Raw genomic sequence first — 25,483 nt, forward strand, 5'->3', positions numbered from 1 at the left:
GATAAAGAAGAAGAAGAACCACTGGACAAGACAATGCTCAGCGCTGGCCGAAGGAGGTAAGAAATGAACAAAGGAGCCGCACTAATGCGAGAAAGCGCAAACGTGCCAACAGCTGCGGCTTTACGGACGCTCGAGCAGGAAAAGAAGAAAACGATCACAGTCAAAGAAAGTAAAGATGAAGATTGCAGGCCATTATTTAAGGAGAGAGGCCAGCAAATACGGAGGGCCTTTTAGGCGGAACAATCTTTTATTTTATTTTCCGGATCGTGAGAGCGGCCGACGAGACACGCAGCCTCCCACTGTGTGATGTCTGATGGAAGGCTGGACTTGCTAAACAAAACAAAAAACCTCTCCGGTAAAAATAAAAAAAAGAAATCACGCGCATACATGTGTTAATGCCAAAGGCCCCCTTTTGTTTTATGGTAATGTTTATGTTTCCACAAAACGCAGGTTCAGCGCTTTGCATATTCCCCCGTTGCCTCTCTTCTGGGGCATCAACATCTGCAGATTTGCGCATTTCGAGCACACGCTCCCCTAGACGTGCGATCATCCGCCCCGCCCCCCCCCCCCCCCCCGACTTTACTAACCGGGCAGCGCATCAATTACCACAAATCATGAATTTACATCTTCATAACGCTGCATAATAACCTCCATTCAACAATAACGGATTTTAAGCAACAAAAAAACCCTACGATTTGAATGCGCTTTACATGCAAATGGTGACGCCTGGCCATTCGTATAATTTACAGAAACTGCACGCGGTGTAAGCTCATCAACGGCCGTCACTGAAATTCTCGCAGACTCAACAGAGCCCCTTGCATCTTCCAGCTTAAGCGAACATCGGAGCGTCCCGCTCGTCTCATACGGGTGGCTAAGAGCCAGAAGTGGAAATTCCACATTCTAAACTAAGACTAAACTAGTTTTTTTAATTTTTATTTTACCAGGCAAAAAGCCCAAGTGAGCTATATAGCTCTTTTGTCAGAAGCGAGCCGGCTATCACACATGATAGCACAACGAAGCGGCTCAACACTTCCTTATTTTAAAGCAGCCAAATACCGGAGGACCCGGAGAAAAATCCACGCGACCACGGAGGGAGACACGCAAACTCCAAAATATACAGCAGGCGTCAGGGTCGGGATCGAACCCACGAACCTCACGTATACCAGGCGAGGTAGTCGACATCTCGCCAATCGTGGCAGCTAACCCTTTCTTGTGTTCCCCATTCCATTCTGGTCTTGACATTCAATTATCGAATGCCGTGGATGAAGGGGTTGGTGGATCATCTTGTGTACACGTGTTTTTTTAATCATTTAATTCTCTCATATGTATGGCTTTCTTGCAAGGTATTCTGGTATCTATCGCAGGATGCTAATATGCTCACTCAATAGGGAATTGGCCAAACATCCCAATGTAGGACCTGTCCTGGGAAAGGAAAAAAACAAAACCCAACAAAGTCTCGAGGCTTTAGCGAGGCTTTCCTCTGGATAAAGGGACATTCATTTAACATCTCTGCAGCGTCCCAGAGGAATTGGCGTACCTGTAGTCTGGCGTGCATGTGTGCATAACGGTGCATTCGCTCCGCATTCCAATTGCCGGTTACACACTCGCGCTTGCGTTGCAGTTCCAAACAACACCTCGAGATAACGTGTGTGCACATAACACACACACACACAAGAGCACTCAAGCCTTTGTGCATTATGCAAAAAAAAACATCAGCAGTTCCCGTAGGTGCGTAGCCGGGGCGTGGTTTTAGCCAGTGCCGGATGAAGCTAAGTGCGGGACCTGTAGCGTATGTTACATAGGGGCCCTAAATTAACAAAAAAAACACTTAAATATTAAATATTAAAAATATAAAAAAAAAAACTATTTTTTTACTTGCACAGTAAAGTAATTGTATTTTTTCATTTGCTATACAGCCGGATAATACGACAAATCGCTGACCTTAAACACCCAGTCGTTCGTAAAAGTTGAAGGCGGCATAGTACTATGGTGATAGAGCAAGTGCAGAATCACTGAACCCGAAAATGATAGCTCGAAAAGCGTTTAGCGCGGGGCCCCTTGAAAGTGCGGGGCCCCGTAGCATTACGTAGCTACCATCCAATGCCGCGGAAAAATCGACACGGCGCGCTTACCAGGTAGACGGATTGCGGCTCACTCCGGGCAGACTACAATTACCGCTGGCTCTCGGGGTATCCACCCCCGCCACCCTGCTCACCCTGGGGCGGAAAGGAGTTGATCGCTTCTCGGCGGGGACTTCCACTGACGATGAGCTCACACGGCCCTCGTTCTCGTCCTTCGCACCTCCGATCGGCACGGTCGGCTACGTGCGGGTGCGAAAGAAGCCCAACGTACGTCGGCACATTGGCGCCCGTGGGTTTTTCTGTTTGCTATACAGTAAAACCTTGGATTGCGAGCAACTTGGTCTGCGAGTGCTTTGCAAGACGAGCAAAATTGTTAATTCAATATTAATTTGATAAACGAGCGAGGGGTCTTGCAATACGAGCAGCGTACGTGTACGCGCTTTGTACTGCCGAGCGTCACGTGATCACAACTGACGTACGAGTGCTTTGATGTACGAGTGATTCGGATTACAAACACGTTTCCGGAACGAATTATGCTCGCAATGCAACGTTTTCCTGTATTTAGTTATGCCCCCCCCCCCTACCTCACCCATTTCCCCACTTTACTTTTCTTCCTATTGCATTCCCTTCACCGGATATAAAAATAAATCCGACCACTTCCCGCTGTTTGCGGCGCATCTCCTTCGCAGAACCCAGGAGCACCGAGTTCATAAATGTATGTCTCCATCCACCCCCCTTTCCTTGTCACGGTTCGTGCCTTTTTCCTAGGCTCTTGTTTAAATACGTAGAAAGTGATAAAAAATATATATATTTATAGGGTGCTTAAAAAAATGTTTTACGCTTCTCAGAGGAGAAATGTGCCTCCAGTAACCACCTGGAGAAGATTCCAGGCAATGTGTTTTGACAACGATGGCGAACAAGTGGGAGACTACATTTTGATTTAAAGCTTTCGTGACTGCAGGGATTCATATTCTTGGTTCTTTCGGTAAAGTCACCACGTTAGAAGGGAAACAAGAAAATAATAAAAATATAAAACGATAAAATTCTCACGACGTTTCGACTGCAACACCAAGCAATCACCGTCAGGTGTGAAAACCACAGCAAGAACATTTGAAAAAAATAACCGCCACTTTTTTTCAAAATTTCTTGCTGTGGTTTTCACACCTGATGATGATTGCTTGTGTTGCAGTCGAAACGTCGTGAGAATTGTATTGTTTTATATATTTTATTATTTTATTGTTTCCCTTCTACGTGACTTTACCGAAAGAACCAAGAATATAAGTGGGAGACTCTTTGACTTTTTGAAGCTATCAACATGACACTTGTTATCATGTTACAGTGTAGTATTATCCGTTCATTTCCCATTAAAAACGAAAGTCCCATGTAAGTGTCAACGTCTTTTTGAAGCGCGCTGTATATTCGGTTGATCATCGATAATTCTCCAGCTTCTTCCAACATTGTCCAGCGGTACCGGGCCGATCCGGCAAAACCGCTACAAAGGCTGCAACCCAGTCCGGCGATCATGAAAAGCAATCGTGTTGTTAAAACAAGAGCGTAGTTAGCGCTACGCACATCATCCCACGCGATGTCTTCGAGATTGAAGTGGCGAGTACGGCAAAGAGAGTCACTTTTTTCACAGTAGGAAATTCATTTGTGCCTATTTGTATGTTTCTTCATGACGATTTCATACCGTGAACACATTTAAAACACACGCACAAAAATAAAAAAACGTATACACAACACCCAGAGAACGTAATGTCATGCAAGAATGTGCAAAAAAAAAAAAGCTGTTTCACAATAATCATGACGATGCCGTGATCAAGCGGCGTTGTCGAAAATCCGGCGCTCCCTTCCACCCCCAGAAGCCGCCGGACGATCGATGATCCCCTGCACGATGACATGACAATAAAATAAATCGGTGGCTCTGCCTCGAGTGAAAACGCGACCGGTGGGCCGCACGCGAGCTCCCGCACAGCGCTCTCTCCCCGCCCGGCTGGGCGGTGGACGGGTGGCCCTCCTCAGCAGCGCTCTTTTTCCGAGGGATCGTTAAAATTTACCGGCGACGTGAAAGTGCCCGGGGAGGGGAGGGAGGTGGTGGTGGTTGTGGTGGTGGGGTAGATTAATTCGCCGTGCCGACTCCTGGCGTGTGTGTTTGGCTGCATTGCGCGCCGCCCTGCTCCCCGAGGCCACGTAATGAGAGAGAGGAGATGAATCTGGGACTCGCGCGTTGAACTCGGCACAGCAAGTCCCCGGGAACGAGCTCCAATTAAGTAATGCGCCGACTGCCACGCGAGCAATTAGCAGAGGTTGCACCCGCTGTGCTTGCTGATGAATGGCACATGCGGTAATGCGGGCTCATGAAAATGCGGTGGGCTCATCTCGACGAAACGTGCCGTATGCTGAGCTTCTTTCGCACCGTACCCAGCCACCCGTGCTCATCGGGGCTTGCGGTGGTAAGGACACGAAACCAAATGCAAAAACGCAGCTCTAAAGAAATTAGTTCGTCAATCTCGACGATTTACAAGTGCACACCTCCCAGTAACTTCGCAATATCGGGGACGGAAGAGCGTTCCAGACGGCCGCAGAAGCGCGTCTGAAAGCGCCGCGCGACGACGCGGTGACCGCCGCCTTTGTTCGATGGCCGAGCCCAAGAGCCGCCGCAACAGCGGCAGCATCTCACAAACCGAGGGTGCGCTTCCGAATTGATGCGCGCGTTCGACTGCAACGGGGGAATTCTCCTCTCTCTCTCTTTGTGCGTTCCAATGTCGGCCCACGTCAAATGATCTTAATGACCAAATAATACAAACTGGCCGAGGCAATTAAATATTTTTTTTTATTTCTGGGACGCAACTTTTCTCCAGGGGTGTACTTCACTCCGCGACTCGGGGCTGCCAATCAAAACTTTTAATAGTTCATCGTGAGTACAGCTCGTCGAGACGAGTCGATTGCCGCATCGCCGACCATCAACACAGACTAACAATGACTTCATCACGGACATTATGCATGAGCCGGGGTAACTACGGTACCCCGGGGAAACTACGGTACCCCGGGGTAACTACGGCACCCCGGGGTACCACCATGAAGTTCAGATGTTTAAAAAATCGAAGGCCACTCCGCTTTTCCACCTCCATGCGCTCAATGCTTTACGTTCGACTGGGCAATCAAAATGCTTCCTTCCATGAATTGCTTCTCGTTATTTAAAATTCGCTCGGTATCGACGGCACCTTTTTCTAATTTTTTTTTGTTGTCGTCGTCGAGGAATCAATAGGGCGCCTGGAGATACACGGGGACCGGTTTCATATATATGCACGCATGTCATCGGCACGCAATCATTTACGCACTTCTAAACGGTGGAATTTTTGTTGTTTTTACGTATGTGGAAAACCAGCGGCGCACGTGACTTCAAGCCCGTGACCGCTGTCGCTGCCGGCACCCTTTTGCCATAGACGGAGAAACTAACCGGGCAATTCGCCGCGGAGATGAACGGCTGGGTGGCAGAAATCAATCAAATGATTTGTAAAAATGACCCAGCGGTTCGGAGCGCCCACCCCATGTTTTATTTGTCCACCTTTAGCCTCTCTGTTAAAAAGGCGAAGAAACTCGACACATTTGTCGATAACACTGTGGCCTTGAAAATGCTGTTCAACATACGTACAGTACATACATCGACTCCCACGGGGACACACAGACTTACACAGAGGCCCATATTCTTACACAGAGATCCATAGACTAACACAGAGGCCCATAGACTCACGCAGAGACCCACAGACTGACACAGAGACCCAGACTCTTGCAGAGACGAATAGATTCACAGAGACCCATAGACTCACACAGAGACCCATAAACTCACGCAGATACCCATACACACACACAGAGACCCATAGACTCACACAGGCACCCAAAGACTCACACAGAGACCCATAGACTCAAACAGAGACCCATATACTCACACAGAGACCCATACACTCATACAGTGACCCATAGACTCACACAGGCACCCAAAGACTCACACAGAGACCCATAGACTCAAACAGAGACCCATATACTCACACAGAGACCCATACACTCACACAGAGACCCATAGACTCACACAGGCACCCATAGACTCACACAGAGACCCATAGACTCACACAGGGGCCCGTAGACTCACAGAGAGATCCATAGACTCACACAGGCAACCATAGGCTCACACAGGCACCCATAGGCTCACACAGAGACCCATAAACTCACGTAGAAACCCATAGACTCACACAGAGACCCATAGACTCACACAGAGACCCATACCTCACACAGAGACCCATAAACTCACAGAGAGATCCATAGACTCATACAGGCACCCATAGGCTCACACAGAGACCCATAAACTCACGTAGAAACCCATAGACTCACACAGAGACCCATAGACTCACACAGGCACCGATAGACTCACACAGAGACCCATAGACTCACACAGAGACCCATAAACTCACGCAGAGACCCATACACACACACAGAGACCCATAGACTCACACAGGCACCCAAAGACTCACACAGAGACCCATAGACTCAAACAGAGACCCATATACTCACACAGAGACCCATACACTCACATAGAGTCCCATAGACTCACACAGAGACCCATACCTCACACAGAGACCCATAGACTCACAGAGAGATCCATAGACTCACACAGGCACGCATAGGCTCACACAGAGACCCATAAACTCACGTAGAAACCCATAGACTCACACAGAGACAAATAGACTCACACAGGCACCGATAGACTCACACAGAGACCCATAGACCCAAACAGAGACCCATATACTCACACAGAGACCCATACACTCACACAGAGACCCATAGACTCACACAGGCACCCATAGACTCACACAGGGGCCCGTAGACTCACAGAGAGATCCATAGACTCACACAGGCACCCATAGGCTCACACAGGCACCCATAGGCTCACACAGAGACCCATAAACTCACGTAGAAACCCATAGACTCACACAGAGACCCATAGACTCACACAGAGACCCATACCTCACACAGAGACCCATAGACTCACAGAGAGACCTAGGCTCACACAGGCACCCATAGGCTCACACAGAGACCCATAAACTCACGTAGAAACCCATAGACTCACACAGAGACCCATAGACTCACACAGGCACCGATAGACTCACACGGAGACCCAGACTCACACAGAGACCCATAGACTCATACAGAGACCCATAGACTCACACAGGCACCCATAGACTCACACAGAGACCCATAGACTCACACAGAGACCCATATACTCACACAGAGACCCATACACTCACACAGCGACCCATAGACTCACACAGGCACCCATAGACTCACACAGAGACCCATAGACTCACACAGAGGACGATATACTAATGTAGAGACCCATACACTCACACAGAGGCCCACAGACTCACACAGAGACCCATAGACTCACACAGAGACCCATAGACTCACACAGAGACCCATAGACTCACACAGAAACCCATAGACACTTATAGAGGCCCTTAGACTCACGTAGAGACTCATAGACTCACACAGAGACCCATAGACTCACACAGAGGACGATATACTAATGTAGAGACCCATAGACTCACACAGAGGCCCACAGACTCACACAGAGACCCATAGACTCACACAGGCACCCATAGACTCACACAGAGACCCTAGACTCACACAGAGACCCATAGACCCACACAGAGACCCATAGACTCACACAGAGACCCATAGACTCACACAGAGACCCATAGACTCACACAGAGACCCATAGACTCACACAGAGACCCATAGACTCACACAGAGGCCCATAGACTCACACAGAGGCCCATAGACTCACACAGAGACCCATAGACTCACACAGAGACCCATAGACTCACACAGAGGCCCATAGACTCACACTGAGGCCCATAGACTCACACAGAGGCCCATAGTTTGTTGTCCTTCAACTCCCCCCCCCCCGCACCTCCGATTAGTGCGGTTGGCTACGCATGATGTGAAATAAGTTTAACGCACATAAATTCAAGGAAAACGTTAAATGTAATAGGCGACGTTTTGGGCAATGGCCCTTCTTCATGGCACATAAAGAGGACAGAGAGGTAGATTATATCTGCGTGCTGTGAAGGTCAACTGCCTGACACATTACCTATCAGATATATTTCTGTTTAACGCCACAGTGTACTGACAAATGTGCTGAGTTTTTTTGTGTTGTGCTTTGTGTACCAATTACCAATGCAGCAGCAGCAGCATCGGTTATCAATATTTTATTAGCAGGCAGGCTAATAGTGATGACTTTGTCATGTTACAGTTATAACATTCTCAACTACACCGTGTAAGTTATTAAAAGAAAATCTTTTTTTCTGTTTTCTACATTCTGGATTTTGTCACATCTAAAAGCTTCTGCCCCGCTGGGAGTCGTTGTGCTAAAGATTTAAAACCATCAGCCTGCGTTCACGACCGGCGGAAGGAAATTAAAGAGAGAAAACTGAACCAAAATTTCCGGCTAACGAGACGCGATAGGCAGGACTCCCACGTGGCACGTTTGTATGTACGTATGTTGTTACGTATGTTGAACTTCTTTTGCACCGTGCATAGCCAACCGTGCTAATCGGAGGTGCTGCGGAAGGACAACAAGCTAAACACAAAAAGCAGCTTCTAGAGAAATGAGTTCGTCAATCTAGACGATTAAAAAAAATGCATAGCTCCAGTGGCTTCCTAATGTCGGAAGGGAGAGCGTTCCAGACGGCCGCAGAAGCGCATCTGAAAGCAGTGACCGTTTCTGTCTGACGGTTCGCCAAAAGCCGCTGCGAGGATGACGACCGGAGTTTGCGTGATGACGGTTTATGCTTCGTTTACGAGATCAGCGAGGTATTGCAGTTCAATTGTGGCAAGCGCTTTGTGTGTCTGTGTGCGTAATGAGTGCGACCTTATTAACGTGTACGTTCGGCAACCGGAAGCCAACGCAACCCGGCAGGCACTGGGCGGGCACAGTCAGATCTTGCAGTAACCCATCATTGTCATCATCATCATCATTGTCATCACCATTGTCATCCTCATTGTCATCACCATTGTCATCACCATTGTCATCACCACTGTCATCACCATTGTCATCACCATTGTCATCATCATTGTCATCACCATTGTCATCACCATTGTCATCCTCATTGTCATCACCATTGTCATCATCATTGTCATCACCACTGTCATCACCATTGTCATCATCATTGTCATCGCTACCATCATCATCATCATTGTCATCGCTACCATCATCATCATTGTCATCATCGTTGTCATCATCATTGTCATCACCATTGTCATCACCACTGTCATAACCATTGTCATCATCATTGTCATCGCTACCATCATCATCATTGTCATCGCTACCATCATCATCATTGTCATCATCGTTGTCATCATCATCATTGTCATCACCATTGTCATCACCATTGTAATCAGCATTGTCATCGCTACCATCATTATCATTGTCATCGCTACCATCATCATCATTGTCATCGCTACCATCATCACCTTTGTCATCACCATTGTCATCACCATTGTCATCACCACTGTCATCACCATTGTCATCATCATTGTCATCGCTACCATCATCATCATCATTGTCATCGCTACCATCATCATCATTGTCATCGCTACTATTATCATCATTGTAATCATCATTGTCATCACCATCATCATCATTGTCATCATCATTGTCATCACTATCATCATCATTGTCATCGCTACCATCATCATCATTGTCATCGCTACCATCATCATCATTGTCATCACCACCACCATCATCATTGTCATTGCTACCATCATCATTGTCATCATCACCATCATCATCATTGTCATCACCATTGCCATCATTGTCATCACTATCATCATCATTGTCATCACCATCATCATAATTGTCATCGCTACCATCATCATCATCATTGTCATCATCATCATCATTGTCATCACCATTGCCATCATTGTCATCTCTACCATCATCATCATCATTGCCATCATCATCATCATTGTCATCACCATCATCATCATTATCATCGCTACCATCATCATCATCATTGTCATCATCATCATTGTCATCACCAATGCCATCATTGTCATCTCTACCATCATCATCATCATTGCCATCATCACCGTCGTCGTCATTGTCATCACCGATGCACGCTCTCCATGCCGCAGCCCGGTCGTGTTTTTGCCAGACGTCCCGTAGAGCAGCGAGTCGCAATAATCGAGCCTCGTCGATGCAACGCTTCTACGCACGCCACCGTGACCGCCGGTCGAATCCAACGCGCTCGCGCAGCCTCGAGCAGGGCCGCGAGGCTCCACGGAGCGCCAGGAAGCCCTGAGCGGCACAAAAACTTCCCCGCCTCGCATGAACAAAAAATGCACTTTTTTGTGTTTTTGTACAACTTCCTCGTAATGAAAATGCCTCGGCGAGTGAAAGGGGCTTCGTGGTGACACTCGCTTGCCGTGGCGGAGCCAGGATTTTCAGGTATGGAGGGGGGCAACCCCTCCAGCAATTAAAAATTATAGTTGTTGTTAGTAAGTAAGGACTTGTCCCTTGCTTTTTTATCCGACGCGTGTGCGGCGATGGAGCAGCCATCGATCGAGGGTCGAATTCGAACCGCGTTGTGTGATCGCCATCGCGCTCGCTGAAGGTGTTGATGCCTTCAGGGAAGTCGTGGACTCTGTAGACGCAACTGTGCACAATTCTGCGAGTCGCTTATAGCTGCTTTGCCGTTACTTATTGCTAATTATGGACTCAGACTATTGTCCTATCATCTCATAGAGTCCCTGGCACGTAATAATAATATGCTACACAGTGGCAGTGGGGGTCGCAAAATGCCGATTTATAATAAATAAACCCCAATGATCCGATCGAAATTAGGGATTTCGATTGGATCATTGGGGGGGGGGGGCATGTGCCACCCCACCCACCCCCCCCCCCCCCCCCCCACTGGCTCCGTCACTGCTCACTTGCAGTTGAGCCTGGGACAAAGCCATTCGGGCCGCTGACCAATATTATCCATAATAGAGGGTTTTGGGTTAGATCGCGTTAAATATCAATGTGTTTGCTCTCCAGCAGACCGGTTGTGCTGTATCGGTAACGAATTGGCACGTTTTGTTGGCGTGACAAACCTTACTAGTTGGCTGTGTCGGGTGGTGGCGGGTTTAAGGACACGTTTATATACTTACGTGATCTAACCCAAAAAAAAAACATCTATGATGCATCCGCCGGTCGTCCAAAGTTTCCACAACCGCGTTTCCACAGCCGTTTAACTGGTCGCATTTTACCGCGTCCAAAAATTACTTCTAAAAGAAGAAAGACATCTCCTTGCACGCGGGGTTCATTGCATTCGTTCCAGAAAACCCAAGTACGCTAATTTATCGCAACGTGGGCGAATGACCATTTCATGATATCACCGCCTTAATAATCTTTAATGATCGGTCTTACACAACCTCCAGACTGTTTTTATTGTAATTAGAAGTAGTCTGGTAATCATCTTGCCCGCTGAATTATCCCCCCCCCCACCCACCCATCCATCCACCCTCTTTGCTTGTCCGAAGCCATTCATTGAAGACAGGAACCATGTGTGAGGGCAACGGACGCCCATCGCATTGACTGGTGAAATCACACATGGAAGCATCCGACATGCCCCCTGTTGAAGCTCAGGGCTTCAACAGGGCACCCAGTGGCGTGGGTACTGAGTGTGTAGGCGGTGCAACTGCACCCAAGGTCCACCAGTTTGCCGGGCAACGAAGAGTGGATTGGTGGTTATTTCGGTTATTTCGGTAAAGTTACGGCAAATGAAAAAAATAAATGAGAGGATACGACGTTTCGATTTCAACACAAGCAGTCGTCATCAGGTAGAACTACATTTGAGAGAGGGAGACGAAACGCAGACACGGAGACACACAGACAGACACACAAGCAGAGAGAGAGACAACACAGAGACACACAGAGAGAGACGCACAACATAGACACACAAGCAGAGAGAGACACACAGACACACAGAGAGAGACGCACAACATAGACACACAGAGAGAGACACAAGCAGAGAGAGACACAAGCAGAGAGAGAGAGACACACAGAGACACACAGAGAGAGACACACAACATAGACACACAGAGAGACACACACAGAGAGAGACACAAGCAGAGAAAGAGACACACACAGAGACACACAGAGAGAGACGCACAACATAGACACACAGACAGACACACAAGCAGAGAGAGACAACACAGAGACACACAGAGAGAGAGACGCACAACATAGACACACAGAGACACACAAGCAGAGAGAGACACACACAGAGACACACAGACAGACATACAACATAGACACACAGAGAGAGACACACACACAGAGACACACAGACAGACACACAACATAGACACACAGAGAGAGACAACACAGAGACACACAGAGAGAGACGCACAACATAGACACACAGAGACACACAAGCAGAGAGAGACACACACAGAGACACACAGACAGACACACAACATAGACACACAGAGAGAGAGAGACACACACAGAGACACAGACAGACACACAACATAGACACACAGAGAGAGACAACACAGAGACACACAGAGAGAGACGCACAACATAGACACACAGAGACACACAAGCAGAGAGAGACACACACAGAGACACACAGAAAGACACACAACATAGACACACAGAGAGAGACACACACACAGAGACACACAGACAGACACACAACATAGACACACAGAGAGAGACAACACAGAGACACAGAGAGAGAGACGCACAACATAGACACACAGAGACACATAGTCTCTCCTGCCAGTGGGCGTTCGACACCTCACGTGGGCTGAAAGTGCACATAGCCTGGCACAAGCGCCGCGGTGATGTCACCGCTACTTAATGACGAATGGCGACTGTGCTCTTGCCGTATACGTTCGCTACGAACCCGGCAAAACCGAGTTCGATTCCCGCACACTGCAAACATCAGTGACGAATATCTGAACCGGTCCTGGGCATCCCCTAGGCCGACTCAGCCTCAAATGAGCACCTGTTGCGGTGTGTAAACATCGCCACTGGGGAGACAAAGGCGGCCGGGAGTAGTTGCTGGCCACCCACCCCCTCTCGTGCCACAGTGCCGGCCTTCGCAGGTGCTGCTATTCGCTAACGGCAACTTGCCCCAACAGCCTGTCCAGGCCGTACCATGGGAGGGGGGGGGGGGATCTTCGTCTTTGTGCGTGTATAGGCGTGCGTGCAAAAGCGAGGTGGCCGCACCTTTCATCCGGTCGAGGTGCCGCTGGGGCACAGCGGCGAAGGCCTTGTTGGTGGGGGCGAAGATGGTGTACTCGCCGGGCTTACTGAACAGGTCCCCCATGTCCGCTCGCTTGATCAGCTCCACCAGGATGCTGCGGACAAGAGCAGGGACGCACGGCCCTCATACGTTGAGTTCAATGCACAACCCCTGGGTTTAAATTGTTCAGTGTACAACCCCTGGGTTTGAATTGTTCAATGTACAACCCCTGGGTTTAAATTGTTCAGTGTACAACCTCTGGGTTTGAATTGTTCAATGTACAACCCCTGTGGTTAAATTGTTCAATGTACAATCCTGGGTTTAAATTGTTCAATGTACAACCCCTGTGGTTAAATTGTTCAATGTACAACCCCTGTGGTTAAATTGTTCAATGTACAACCCTGGGTTTAAATTGTTCAATGTACAACCCCTGTGGTTAAATTTTTCAATGTACAACCCCTGTGGTTAAATTGTTCAATGCACAACCCCTGTGGTTATATTGTTCAATGTACAACCCCTGTGGTTAAATTGTTCAATGTACAACCCTGGGTTTAAATTGTTCAATGTACAACCCCTGTGGTTAAATTGTTCAGTGTACAACCCGGGGGTTAAATTGTTCAATGTACAACCCCTGTGGTTAAATTGTTCAACGCACAACCCCTGTGTTTAAATTGTTCAATGCAGTCCTGAAATTAAATTGTTCAATGCACAACCCCTGTGGTTAAATTGTTCAATGTACAACCCCTGTGGTTAAATTGTTCAATGTACAACCCTGGGGTTAAATTGTTCAATGCACAGTATCTCAAAGCGCTGTACATGAAAGTAAAACTGCACTCACAAATATAGGTCAAATCTAAGCGACACTGAAAACTCTGATAGTAACAATATCACTGACGACTCTCGACATTCCAAGAAATTTACGAACTATGATAAAAACGCAAATACTAATTGCAGAGTAAATACACTCAGACAACAGGATAATATATTGTTTTAAGTTACACGGAAAGCCCACGAGTATAAATCGGTGAGTTTTAAAGACAGCGATCTAACAAAATGGCACAGGCTCGGAATAATCGTGAATGGACCGAGGAAGGAGATTCCACAATCGCAAATGTGTCAATTCGTGACTAGTTCAGCACACCGGTGTGGTGGAGAGTAAATTGACAACATCTTGCTGGTAATTACAACCAGCATCATTAGGCGACAAGCAGAGTTAACCCCAAAAACCTCAATTATGAATGATATTCGTCGCGAAATACCTACGTGTTAAGGCCATCCAATTTATGTGCTCGATGTGGAGAGGCCAACAACACGATCCCCTGGTCTCATCACAATTTAATTCAAGACGACGTACATAGTAAGCAGACTGAAACCTTGGCATCAGTCACGGTCTCGAGGTCAATCTGCGAGTCGTCGGCATAAGATTGCCAATGTAAGCCGTGACGACGAAAAACGCGGCCAAGCGGTAGCATATACGGGCGGAACAACAGAGGCTGTGCGTGATGATTGAACGAATGAAGTCATCCATCAACCCTCCAAGTGACGTCGTTCGGGTCAAGCAACCAATTATTTCGTTTTAATTTCGACACGAGCCCCCTAACAAAACACCGGTAACAGTACAAAGCGATAGGGGGGGGGGTCCCCCCAAGCCTCCCACTTAATTATTCTTTCCAGTCAACACGGGGTCTTTAAAAATTCGCTTGCGGCCCGATCGCTAATTGGGGTTTTTGTTGCGGGCTAAGATCGCGTCGGTACAACGTCGATTATCCCTCCGCCGCCGGTCGCGGCCAAACAAATCGAGTGTCAGCCAGCCACGTGGGCAATTGTGCCATTTGATTTTGTCTTCGGAAAACCGGAAATGTTTCAATGCAAGTACTTTTTTTTCTTTACAATTTTGTGAATTCCGTATCTGTGTATATAAAAAAATAACACTTCCGAGGAGAGATATCAGTTGGACGGCATTACCGAAGCGGTACATATGCATTATCGTTGGTCCTTGTTTGTCAATGCCTTCATACGCGAGGGCTTGGATGTCCGTTTCGGTGCCCGCTGAATCAAATGAATGCTCACAATCGATACTCAAACGCCAAGCGTAATGGCATTCGAGATGAATTTGTCTTGTCTTGGATTTGACTGATAGCGTGTCACGTGGCCAATGGATGACAAAGCCTTCCCTGAGCCCTGCTTGATCGCTCACGCTTGGCTGGCCTCTAAAACGTCCATAATTTCAGCTCCCTGAGATCCGTGCGAAGAATTTATACATTGCTTTTGTTGGGCTTCGCGCAAGTAATTTGTTTCGGTTTTTAGCTCCGGTTAGTTTGCACTTTCCCCTCACCCTGCGATGCCCTGCGACGGCCACCCACTGCCGACGTTTCTCTCGGGCTGTGGTCGCCCTTGCGACGGAGCCGCTGATCTCAATGGCTCCTTACCAGCTGAAATAAAGCCCGAGTCTGAATCTGACCCGTTGAGTGTCCATGTAACCCTGTGCGTCTCTGTGTAACTCTACGTAACTGCGATGTCCTGTGGCTGCCTTAACTGCCGATGGTCTTGTGGTGCGGTCGTCCTTGCGACGGAGCCGCTGATCTCAATGGGTCCTTACCAGCTGAAATAAAGCCCGAGTCTGAATCTGACCCGTTGAGTGTCCATGTAACCCTGTGCGTCTCTGTGTAACTCTACGTAACTGCGATGTCCTGTGGCTGCCGCAACTGCCGATGGTCTTGGGGTGCGGTCGTCCTTGCGACGAAGCCGCTGGGCTCAATGGGGCCTTGCCGGCTGAGATGCAATGGTGGAAAAATGTTCGGTCCCGATCCTGACACCCGCTGTTGTATATTTGGATTCTGCGTCTCTCTCCCTCTCTCTCCCCGTGGTCTCGTGGATTTTTCTCCGGGTCCACCGGTATCCGCCCCGCCCCCCCCCCCCCCCCACCTCCACATTTAGAATCAACGTCACGCTTTTAGAGTATTTGGCTGCTATTAATTTACAAATGATGGTAAGCCACTTTGTTGAGCGATCATTTGTGGTGGCCAGGTCGCTTCTGAAAAGAGCTGCATAGCTCAGTGGGGGCCTTACCTGGTGAAATAACAAATTGTTTGGTAGTTTAGTTTAGAGTCTGAGTCCAAGATATAAAGATACACAAGATAAACTGTAGCGAAACAGTGAACTCGAAACTGACTTACTCCTTAAATTTTGATTTAAAGCTTTCGTGACTGCAGTAATTTATAATCTTAGTTCTTTCGGTAAAGTCACGTTGAAGGGAAACAACAAAATAATAAAATATATAAAACAATAAAAATTCTCACGACGTTTCGACCATAACACAAACGGTCGTCTTCAGGTGTGGTCGAAACGTCGTGAGAATTTTTATATATATTTTATTATTTTGTTGTTTCCCTTCAACGTGACTTTACCGAAATAACTAAGAATATGACTTACTCCTTATTGGACTTATTATATGATCCTGCCTCCTGCCGTAAGTCGAATGGCGCCTGAATTAATCGCGAAGATGGTCTCGGCGTCCGTGCCAGATGTTTTGACGCGCTTGCGTGATGTTCATGAACCGCGATTGAACGTGTGCCGTCTCGCTTGCAACACGTGTGCAAATGTGACATCCCTTAGTAGAAACATCCACGGAGCTGCTCAGAGCCTACAACGCCAATCCAAAGATCCTCTTCTCGTTTTTGTTTTTCTCTCTACGTGACTTTACCGAAACAGCCAAGAATATGAATTCCTGCAGTCACGAAAGTTTTAAGTCGAAAACATTTTTTTTTATTTAAAGCTTTCGTGACTGCAGGGATTCATATTCTTGGTTCTTTCGGTAAAAGTCACCGCGTAGAAGGGAAACAGTAAAATAATAAAAATATAAAACAGTAAGATTCTCACGACGTTTCGACTGCAACACAAGCAATCATCAGTTTAACACGTAGGTTTTCGCGACCAATATTATTCATAATAAAGGTTTTTGGGTTAGATCGCGTTATTTATAAATGTGTCGTAACCCTCCACCACCCGACACGGCCAATCAGCAAAAAAAGTGTCACGTTGACAAAAGACAAATAATTCACTACTTTAGCCCACCGGTGTGTTGAAGAGTGAATCCACAACATTTACAGTTTGAGTACTGTGACGTTTCGCTGGTAATTACATCCAGCATCATCGGGCAAATACCGGTGGGCTAAAGTAGTGAATTATTTGTCTTTTGTCAACGTGACACTTTTTTTGCTGACTGGCCGTGTCGGGTGGTGGAGGGTTACGACACATTTATAAATAACGCGATCTAACCCAAAAACCTTTATTATGAACAAGCAATCATCATCAGGTGTAAAAACCACAGTAAGAAAATTTTGAAAAATTTGAATTTTTTTCTTGCTGTGGTTCTCACACCTGATGATGATGATTGCTTGTGTTGCAGTCGAAACGTCGTGAGAATTTTATTTTTTTAAATATTTTTATTATTTTACTGTTTCCCTTCTACGCGGTGACTTTACCGAAAGAATCCAAAAAAAATATTCTAAGCCCTTGTGTTTTGGCCCGAACCGAATGTTCAAACGCTGCAACCCTCCCCTCGTGTGAGTACACTTTGATCTCCCCATCAAAGTGCCACTGCTCTCTGCTCGCTGATCATATTCAGGACGGGTCCGGACCACTCGTGTCCAAGTAATTCCCCAACGCCGCAGCGTGGTAATGCCCTTTCTTTTTTTTTATCTTTCCAGCAGCCTTGACATGAATCGCCGCTCCTCCGTCGTTTCCGAATCGCTGAACTCCGTAGCACCTTGGCTCACCGCACGCACCCACGCACAAAGCGCTAGCTGCACGTCAACCGCAATTGCTTGCCGATCTCGTCGAGGGGCATGAAGCCATCGCCACGCGAACTCCGGTTGACATCCTCGCAGCGGCGGCGGCTTTTGGCTTTTGGCTTTTGGCTCGGCCGTCGAACGCAGACGGCGCTAACCGAATCATCGGGCCGCTTTCAAGACGCGCTTCTATGGCCGTCTGGAACGCTCTTCCTTCCGATATTAGGATGCCACTGGAGCTATGCAATTTTTAAATCATCTGCATTGACGACGAATTTCTTTCGAACTGAATTTTTTGTGCTTAGCTTGTTGTCCTTCCGCAGCACCTCCGATTAGCACGGTTGACTATGCACGGTGCAAAAGAAGTTCAACGTACGTACAAACATGCGTACGCACGTACGTGCATACCTACGTACGCAGTACAAACATACGTACGCACGTACGTACAAACATACGTACAAACGTACGTACAAACATACGTACGCACGTACAAACATACGTGCGCACGTACGTGCAAACATACATACGCACGTACGTACAAACGTATGTACGTGCGTACGTACAAACATACATACGCACGTACGTACAAACATACGTACGTACGTACAAACATACGTACGCACGTACGTACAAACGTATGTACGTGCGTACGTACAAACATACATACGCACGTACGTACAAACATACGTACGTACGTACAAACATACGTACGCACGTACGTACAAACGTGCCGTGTGGGAGTCGTGCCTATTGCGTCTCGTTAAACATCAACTTTGGTTCGGTTGTCGCCAGTCGTGAACGCAGGCTGATGGTTTTAAATTTTTAGCACAACGACTCCCAGCGGGGCAGAAGCTTTTAGATGTGACAAAATCCAGAATGTGGAAAACAAAAATCTATTTTTTTTATCATTTAAATGTTGTAGTTGAGAATGTTAGAACTACAACATGGCAAAGTCATCACCCTTAACCATGCCTGCTAATAAAATATTAATCAGCGATGCTGCTGCCGCATTGGTTGCTGGTGCACAAAGCATAAACAGCACAAACAAACTCAGCGCATTTGTCAATAACACTCGTGGCCTTTAACATGGCAAAGCCATCACCTCCGGTTACCACGTTTGGCTACGTACCGTGCGAAAAAAGTTCACCATGCGTACATAAAATCGTAACTTGCTGACCCACCTTCCCCCCCCCCCCACCCCCCACCCCTCTTCCTCATACTGGACATTTGTCGAAAAAGAGCTTCTTAGCTCATTAGATTCCTCCAGCTGTCCAAAATAAAGACTCCGATTCTGATTCGGTTCGGCGCCACCGCCCCCAAACCTCCTTGGCGAGACTCGGGAACGGCCGCGAGATGCTGGACTAGCCCGGTTGAAGCCCACTTCCCGTAGAATTTACCGGAACAAAAAATACCGGCATAAAAAATGGGGGTGGGGGGGGGGGGGTGGGTGGGTGGGTGGGAGTTCATTGACTGAGCGTTGGAAGGTAAAACGCACCTCTGCAGGAATGCCTACCTAGCGTGCGAGCGTACCTTGGAAGCGCACTTTACCTACATGTGGCAACGCTTCCCACGCAAGACCCTGGGCAATGACTTCCACGGCGTTTTCTGGGCGCAGTCCGAACGCACGCGGGGAGGGAAAGGAAAAACCCACAAAAAATCCATAAAAAAAACCCCACAAAAAAACCCCCAATTAGACTTCCCCTCCCATCCTCTCCCCACCCCCCCCCCCTGCCTCCCGGCGTTCTGCCCAGACGAGTGAGTCGTCGGATCAAATCGCAAAGCACATCGGTGTGCCGGCTCCAGTTCCATCGTATTCCGGCAAGACGCGAGAACCCCCCACCCCCCCCAGCCACTCCGCCCACCGGCCCAGAATTTCCAGCCGCGCAAATATGCGCAGCTGCGGTCGCAATCATCATCGTCGCCGCGATGATCGTCGTTGCCGCCGGTCGCCGTCTTCACCTGAGGTCAGCGTCTTCCTGCAGCGTCTGCCACGTGCTCTTGTCGGGGACCATGAGGATCTTGGACATGACGTGGACCAGCCCGTTGCGGCCGTCCTTGCCCACGGAGGCGATGCACGAGTTCTCCACGCAGATGGCCTGCCCGGACACGCGCACGCACGCTCACCGCGATCAACAAAAATATCAAACGCCACCAGCGCCGTCACCGCGCGTCCTCCGCGCGGATCGCGCCGCCCAGACGCGCCGCGCGCCGCCCACCGTCGTCAACAATTCAGAGTTTGTGTGCGACGCACGCAGCTGCGTCCGGGAAGTTCACAATCCTCTCGATACAAAGAGCCCGTTGGGGAACGGCGAGGATATTTTTTTTGCCCGGCCCCAGGGCCGTTCACCCGACGCTGGTGGTGGGAGCGGGCGGGGGCGGCGGGGGGGACGACGACGACAGAACGAAGCCTTCTCGAGCGCATCGCCAACAATCTGGAACTCCACCGCGCTGCCTGCCTGCGCACCGGACGTCCTGAACGCGCCGAGCGCCTCTTGGTTCCGCGGTCCGCGCAAAGACGACGCGCCTGCTCGGACTCGCCTTCCCATACGACAGCATTTCTTTTTTATTTTTACACGTTCAAAAAAAAAAGGACTTCCTCTTTACCTTGCCATCGACTTTATTTATTCGTATTTGCTACCTTACCTCCCTTGTGCTATTCATTGCACGCGGTTGCACGTTTATTATCGCCGCGCAGTTGCAATTTACTCTGCATGGTCGGTTATTAGGCCGCCGCGGTCGTGTGACGGAGTCTCCGTCTTCAGCGCGGTTGCTCCATGCCCCCCATCCCGTACCGTACCGTTCCTGCTCCGCTGTAGTGTGCCCCGATCCCCACTTTATTGAGGGTGATATTGGCACGTAAGAAAAAAAGGTCGATGGATCGATTGAAATCGTGGAACCTCCTGTGCCAGTATCAAAGTATGAGAATACGTTTTTCCCCTTTTATCTGGCAACAAAACGGCTGTGTTAAGTTGTTAAAACACCAAACTGAAACCTTTTACAAAGGAATCATGTCTGCATTAACCACGATGCTTGTGGTCACAATGTACGCCTTTTGGCGTCCTCTGGTCTAACACCGTTTGAGACGAGGCTCAAAAGAAAGCTGTCTCTGGTGTGAACCAATCAGTTTCAAAGACAATGCACCATATATTGTCAGGGTATGTTTTTTGTTTGTTTGTTTGCATTTTGACCACAAGTATTGTAGTTAATGCAGACACGATTCCTCGTAAAAGGTTTAAGTTTGGTGCTTGAACAACTTAACGCGGCTGTTTTGTTGCCAGATAAAAGGGGGACAACCTATTCTCATGATCGATTGACCTTCGGGCATCATGCGGCATCGGCCTGAAGCAGCTGTGAAACTCATCGAGGCTTTCCTGCGTTATTCACGAATGAATAAAATGTTACAATACTTTATTGTAAACGAAGACTTCGCTATGTATGTATGTATGTTGAACGTCTTTCACACCGTATGTAGCCCAACCGCGCTAATTGGAGGTGCGGTGGAAGGAAAAAAAAAAACGAAACACCAGAACAAGCAGTTGTAAAAAAAAAATGTTTCTTTCAATCTAGATGATTTAAAATCGGCTTTGTCACTAACGCTGCGCTGTGCTCGGTCAATTCGCTGTCGTCCCGCTATGCGTGCGTGCATGCATCTCGGGTCAGCTACGCTGTTGTCTATGAAGACAAATCGACACGATGACCCAGATTCAAGCTCAGCTCGTAAAAGTAACAAAAAATAAACTCAATATCTATTCTCAAGACCGGGGTCTTAAAACGTGACCTTGGAAGAGTTTGAAACGGCTATGAAGACATCTGAAACCCGGCAAGGTGGCAGAGGGCAGGGGAGGCTTGTATCGCTGTCGAAATGTTGAGAGGCGGGGTCTGGCGAGATGTTAACTACCTCGCCCGGTATACAGGAGGTCGTGGCTTCCATCCCGACCCTGATGCCTGCTGCTGTATATTTGGAGTTTGCGTGTCTCTCTCTCATCATCATCACGGTGGCTAGGAGATGTTAACTACCTCACCTGGTATACAGGAGGTCGTGGGTTCCATCCCGACCCTGATGCCAGCTGTATATTTGGAGTTTACGTATCTCTCTTTCTCTCTCATCATCATCACGGTGGCTAGGAGATGGTAACTACCTCGCCTGGTATGCAGGAGGTCGTGGGTTCCATCCCGACCCTGATGCCTGCTGTATATTTGGAGTTTGCGTGTCTCTCTCTCTCTCATCATCATCACGGTGGCTAGGAGATGTTAACTACCTCGCCTGGTATGTCGGAGGTAGTGGGTTCGACCCAGACCCTGACGCCTGCTGCTGTATATTTAGGAGTTTGCGTGTCTCTCTCTCCCCGTGGTAGTGTGGATTTTTCTCTGGGCCCTCCGGTTCTTACCTCCACGTTTATTATCAACGTCACGCGTTTAGCGTATTTGGCTGCAAAAAATATCCACACGATTATAAGACACCTCGTTGAAACTATCATTTGTGATGGCCAGGTCGCTTCTGAAAGAGAGCTACATATTCTTGGTTCTTTCGGTAAAGTCACGTTGAAGGGAAACAATCAAAGAATAAAATATATATAAAACAATAAAATTCTCACGACGTTTCGACCGCAACACAAGCAGTCATCATCGAGTGTGAAAACCAACGGCAAGAACATTTGAAAAGCAACGGCAAGAACATTTGAAAGAAGTCACTTCTTTCAAATGTTCTTGCCGTTCGTTTTCACACCTGTTGATGACTCCTTGTGTTGCAGTCGAAACGTCGTGAGAATTTTATTGTTTTATATATATTTTATTATTTTATTGTTTCCCTTCAACGTGACTTTACCGAAAGAACCAAGAATATGAATCACTGCAGTCACGAAAGCTTTAAATCAAAAGAGAGCTCCATAGCTCAGTGGGCCTTACACCTGCTAACATAAAAGAAATAGTTACAGAGTTTGATGAATAGTTTCACATCAGGAGTACGCGGACAGAGGCAACAGTTGCCACGGGCCTACGGGGAAAAAAAGGACCATCATAGCATTACGTAAGGAGAGTCTTTGGTAACTCCAGAGGGACGCATTTACTGGGCATTCCTGGGAGATGTTTTGCCAGAGTTTTGATGAATGGAACCAAAACAAGCGAGACAGAAGAGGACTTCAGGGAAAAGCAGTGTGGGTTAAGTGCAGGGAGGGAGACATAGACAAAGCCAGGCAAAGGAAAGCCGGGAATGCATGCGGGGTCGTTATAATTGAATTTGCAGCCTTCATTAAAAGCAAGTGCGTGTGCGTGTGTGTGTGATTGTACGCATTTGCTGGTGAGCGGTGGTGTAGCGGTCAGCGCGCTGCCCTATGGACCTGGCGACCCGGGTTCGATTCCCGTTCACGGCTAACACTGGTGACGATTGTTTGAACCGGTCCTGGGCGATCCCCTAGGTCGACTCTGCATCAAGTGAGTACCCGGTGCGGTGTGTAAACATCTCCACTGGGGAGACAAAGGCGGTCGGGCGTGGTGCTGGCCACCCACCCCCTCGTGTACCGTCCCGGCCTTCATAGGTGCTCGCGAACAGCACTTGCCCCTACAGTCTGTTAAGGCTACACGGGGGATATTTGTCTCTGTATATATGTACGTTGGCACAATAGGGGGCACAGGTGGTGCATCGGCCAGTCATCTCAGTCATCTCAGTCATCTCAGTCAGTAGACCCGTGGCACCTGGGTCTGCCCGGTGACCTCCTGCCAGCGGGCGTTCGACACTTCACGTGGCCTCGACGCGCACATAGCCTGGCACAAGCGACGTGGTGACGTCACCGCCACTAAGTGGCGAATGGCGGTTGCCGTCGTTGTCATTGTATACATGTATGAATGAGAAGACGAGAGCCACGAGAAAGTCCGAGGCCTCTGATGGCGTGCCACGTGAGAGCTTTTGTTTCGGGGGAATGTCACCGTCGTCCGTAAATCAGTCAATGTGTCAACTCTACCCAAACGTTCCGGTGGCTTTTAATGCGCCGCACGGCAAAGTGACAGCCTCCACTGTGATGTGCCGACGTTGGGCTGACGTGAGGCCAACGTTGGGCCGACGATCCCAGGCCCCGTGAAGACTGAGCACGTTCTATAAGCTTCTCTGGAGTGTACGTTGGACTTCTTTCACACCGTACGTAGCCAATCGTGCTAATCGGAGGTGCAGCGGAAAGGGCAACAAACCAAACAGAAAAAGCAGTTTCGATTTAAAGTTTTCGTGACTGCAAGGATTCATCTTCTTTGGTTCTTTCGGTAAAGTCACCACGTAGAATGAGAATAAAACATAGCCATTTCTGTGACCAGTCACAAGCTAATCCCTCAGCTATTTCAATGCTAAATTCTCACGTTTGATTTGTACCAGGTGCCTCTGTGGATGTGTAGGCTTTGACTTTAACATAGCCATTTCTGTGACCAGTCACAAGCTAATCCCTCAGCTATTTCAATGCTAAATTCTCCCGTTTGATTTGTACCAGGTGCCTCTGTGGATGTGTAGGCTTTGACTTTAACATAGCCATTTCTGTGACCAGTCACAAGCTAATCCCTCAGCTATTTCAATGCTAAATTCTCCCGTTTGATTTGTACCAGGTGCCTCTGTGGATGTGTAGGCTTTGACTTTAACATAGCCATTTCTGTGACCAGTCACAAGCTAATCCCTCAGCTATTTCAATGCTAAATTCTCCTGTTTGATTTGTACCAGGTGCCTCTGTGGATGTGTAGGCTTTGACTTTAACGTAGCCATTTCTGTGACCAGTCACAAGCTAATCCCTCAGCTATTTCAATGCTAAATTCTCCTGTTTGATTTGTACCAGGTGCCTCTGTGGATGTGTAGGCTTTGACTTTAACATAGCCATTTCTGTGACCAGTCACAAGCTAATCCCTCAGCTATTTCAATGCTAAATTATCCTGTTTGATTTGTACCAGGTGCCTCTGTGGATGTGTAGGCTTTGACTTTAACATAGCCATTTCTGTGACCAGTCACAAGCTAATCCCTCAGCTATTTCAATGCTAAATTCTCCTCTTTGATTTGTACTAGGTGCCTCTGTAGATGTGTAGGCTTTGACTTTAACATAGCCATTTCCGTGACCAGTCACAAGCTAATCCCTCAGCTATTTCAATGCTAAATTCTCCTGTTTGATTTGTACTAGGTGCCTCTGTGGATGTGTAGGCTTTGACTTTAACATAGCCATTTCTGTGACCAGTCACAAGCTAATCCCTCAGCTATTTCAATGCTAAATTCTCCTGTTTGATTTGTACTAGGTGCCTCTGTGGATGTGTAGGCTTTGACTTTAACATAGCCATTTCTGTGACCAGTCACAAG

General features: G+C 48.0%; 1 protein-coding gene across 2 annotated transcripts in view; it reads right to left on the reverse strand.

Annotated features, from left to right (window-relative positions):
- The window catches only part of LOC116955738 (transforming growth factor-beta-induced protein ig-h3-like), a 254,790-nt gene that overhangs the window by 102,609 nt on the left and 126,698 nt on the right, over nucleotides 1-25,483 (reverse strand). For both annotated transcript variants that reach the window (XM_032977008.2, XM_032977009.2), the window contains exons 12-13: nucleotides 20,128-20,264; nucleotides 13,363-13,493 (exon numbers count right to left, since the gene is read on the reverse strand). In XM_032977008.2, coding sequence (XP_032832899.1) covers nucleotides 13,363-13,493; nucleotides 20,128-20,264 — 268 coding nt within the window. The remainder of the gene's footprint in view (nucleotides 1-13,362; nucleotides 13,494-20,127; nucleotides 20,265-25,483) is intronic.

This window comes from Petromyzon marinus, chromosome 61 (genome assembly GCF_048934315.1).
Source record: "Petromyzon marinus isolate PM22_M1 ecotype Great Lakes invasive population chromosome 61, UKy_Petmar_22M1.pri1.0, whole genome shotgun sequence".
NCBI lineage: Eukaryota > Metazoa > Chordata > Hyperoartia > Petromyzontiformes > Petromyzontidae > Petromyzon > Petromyzon marinus.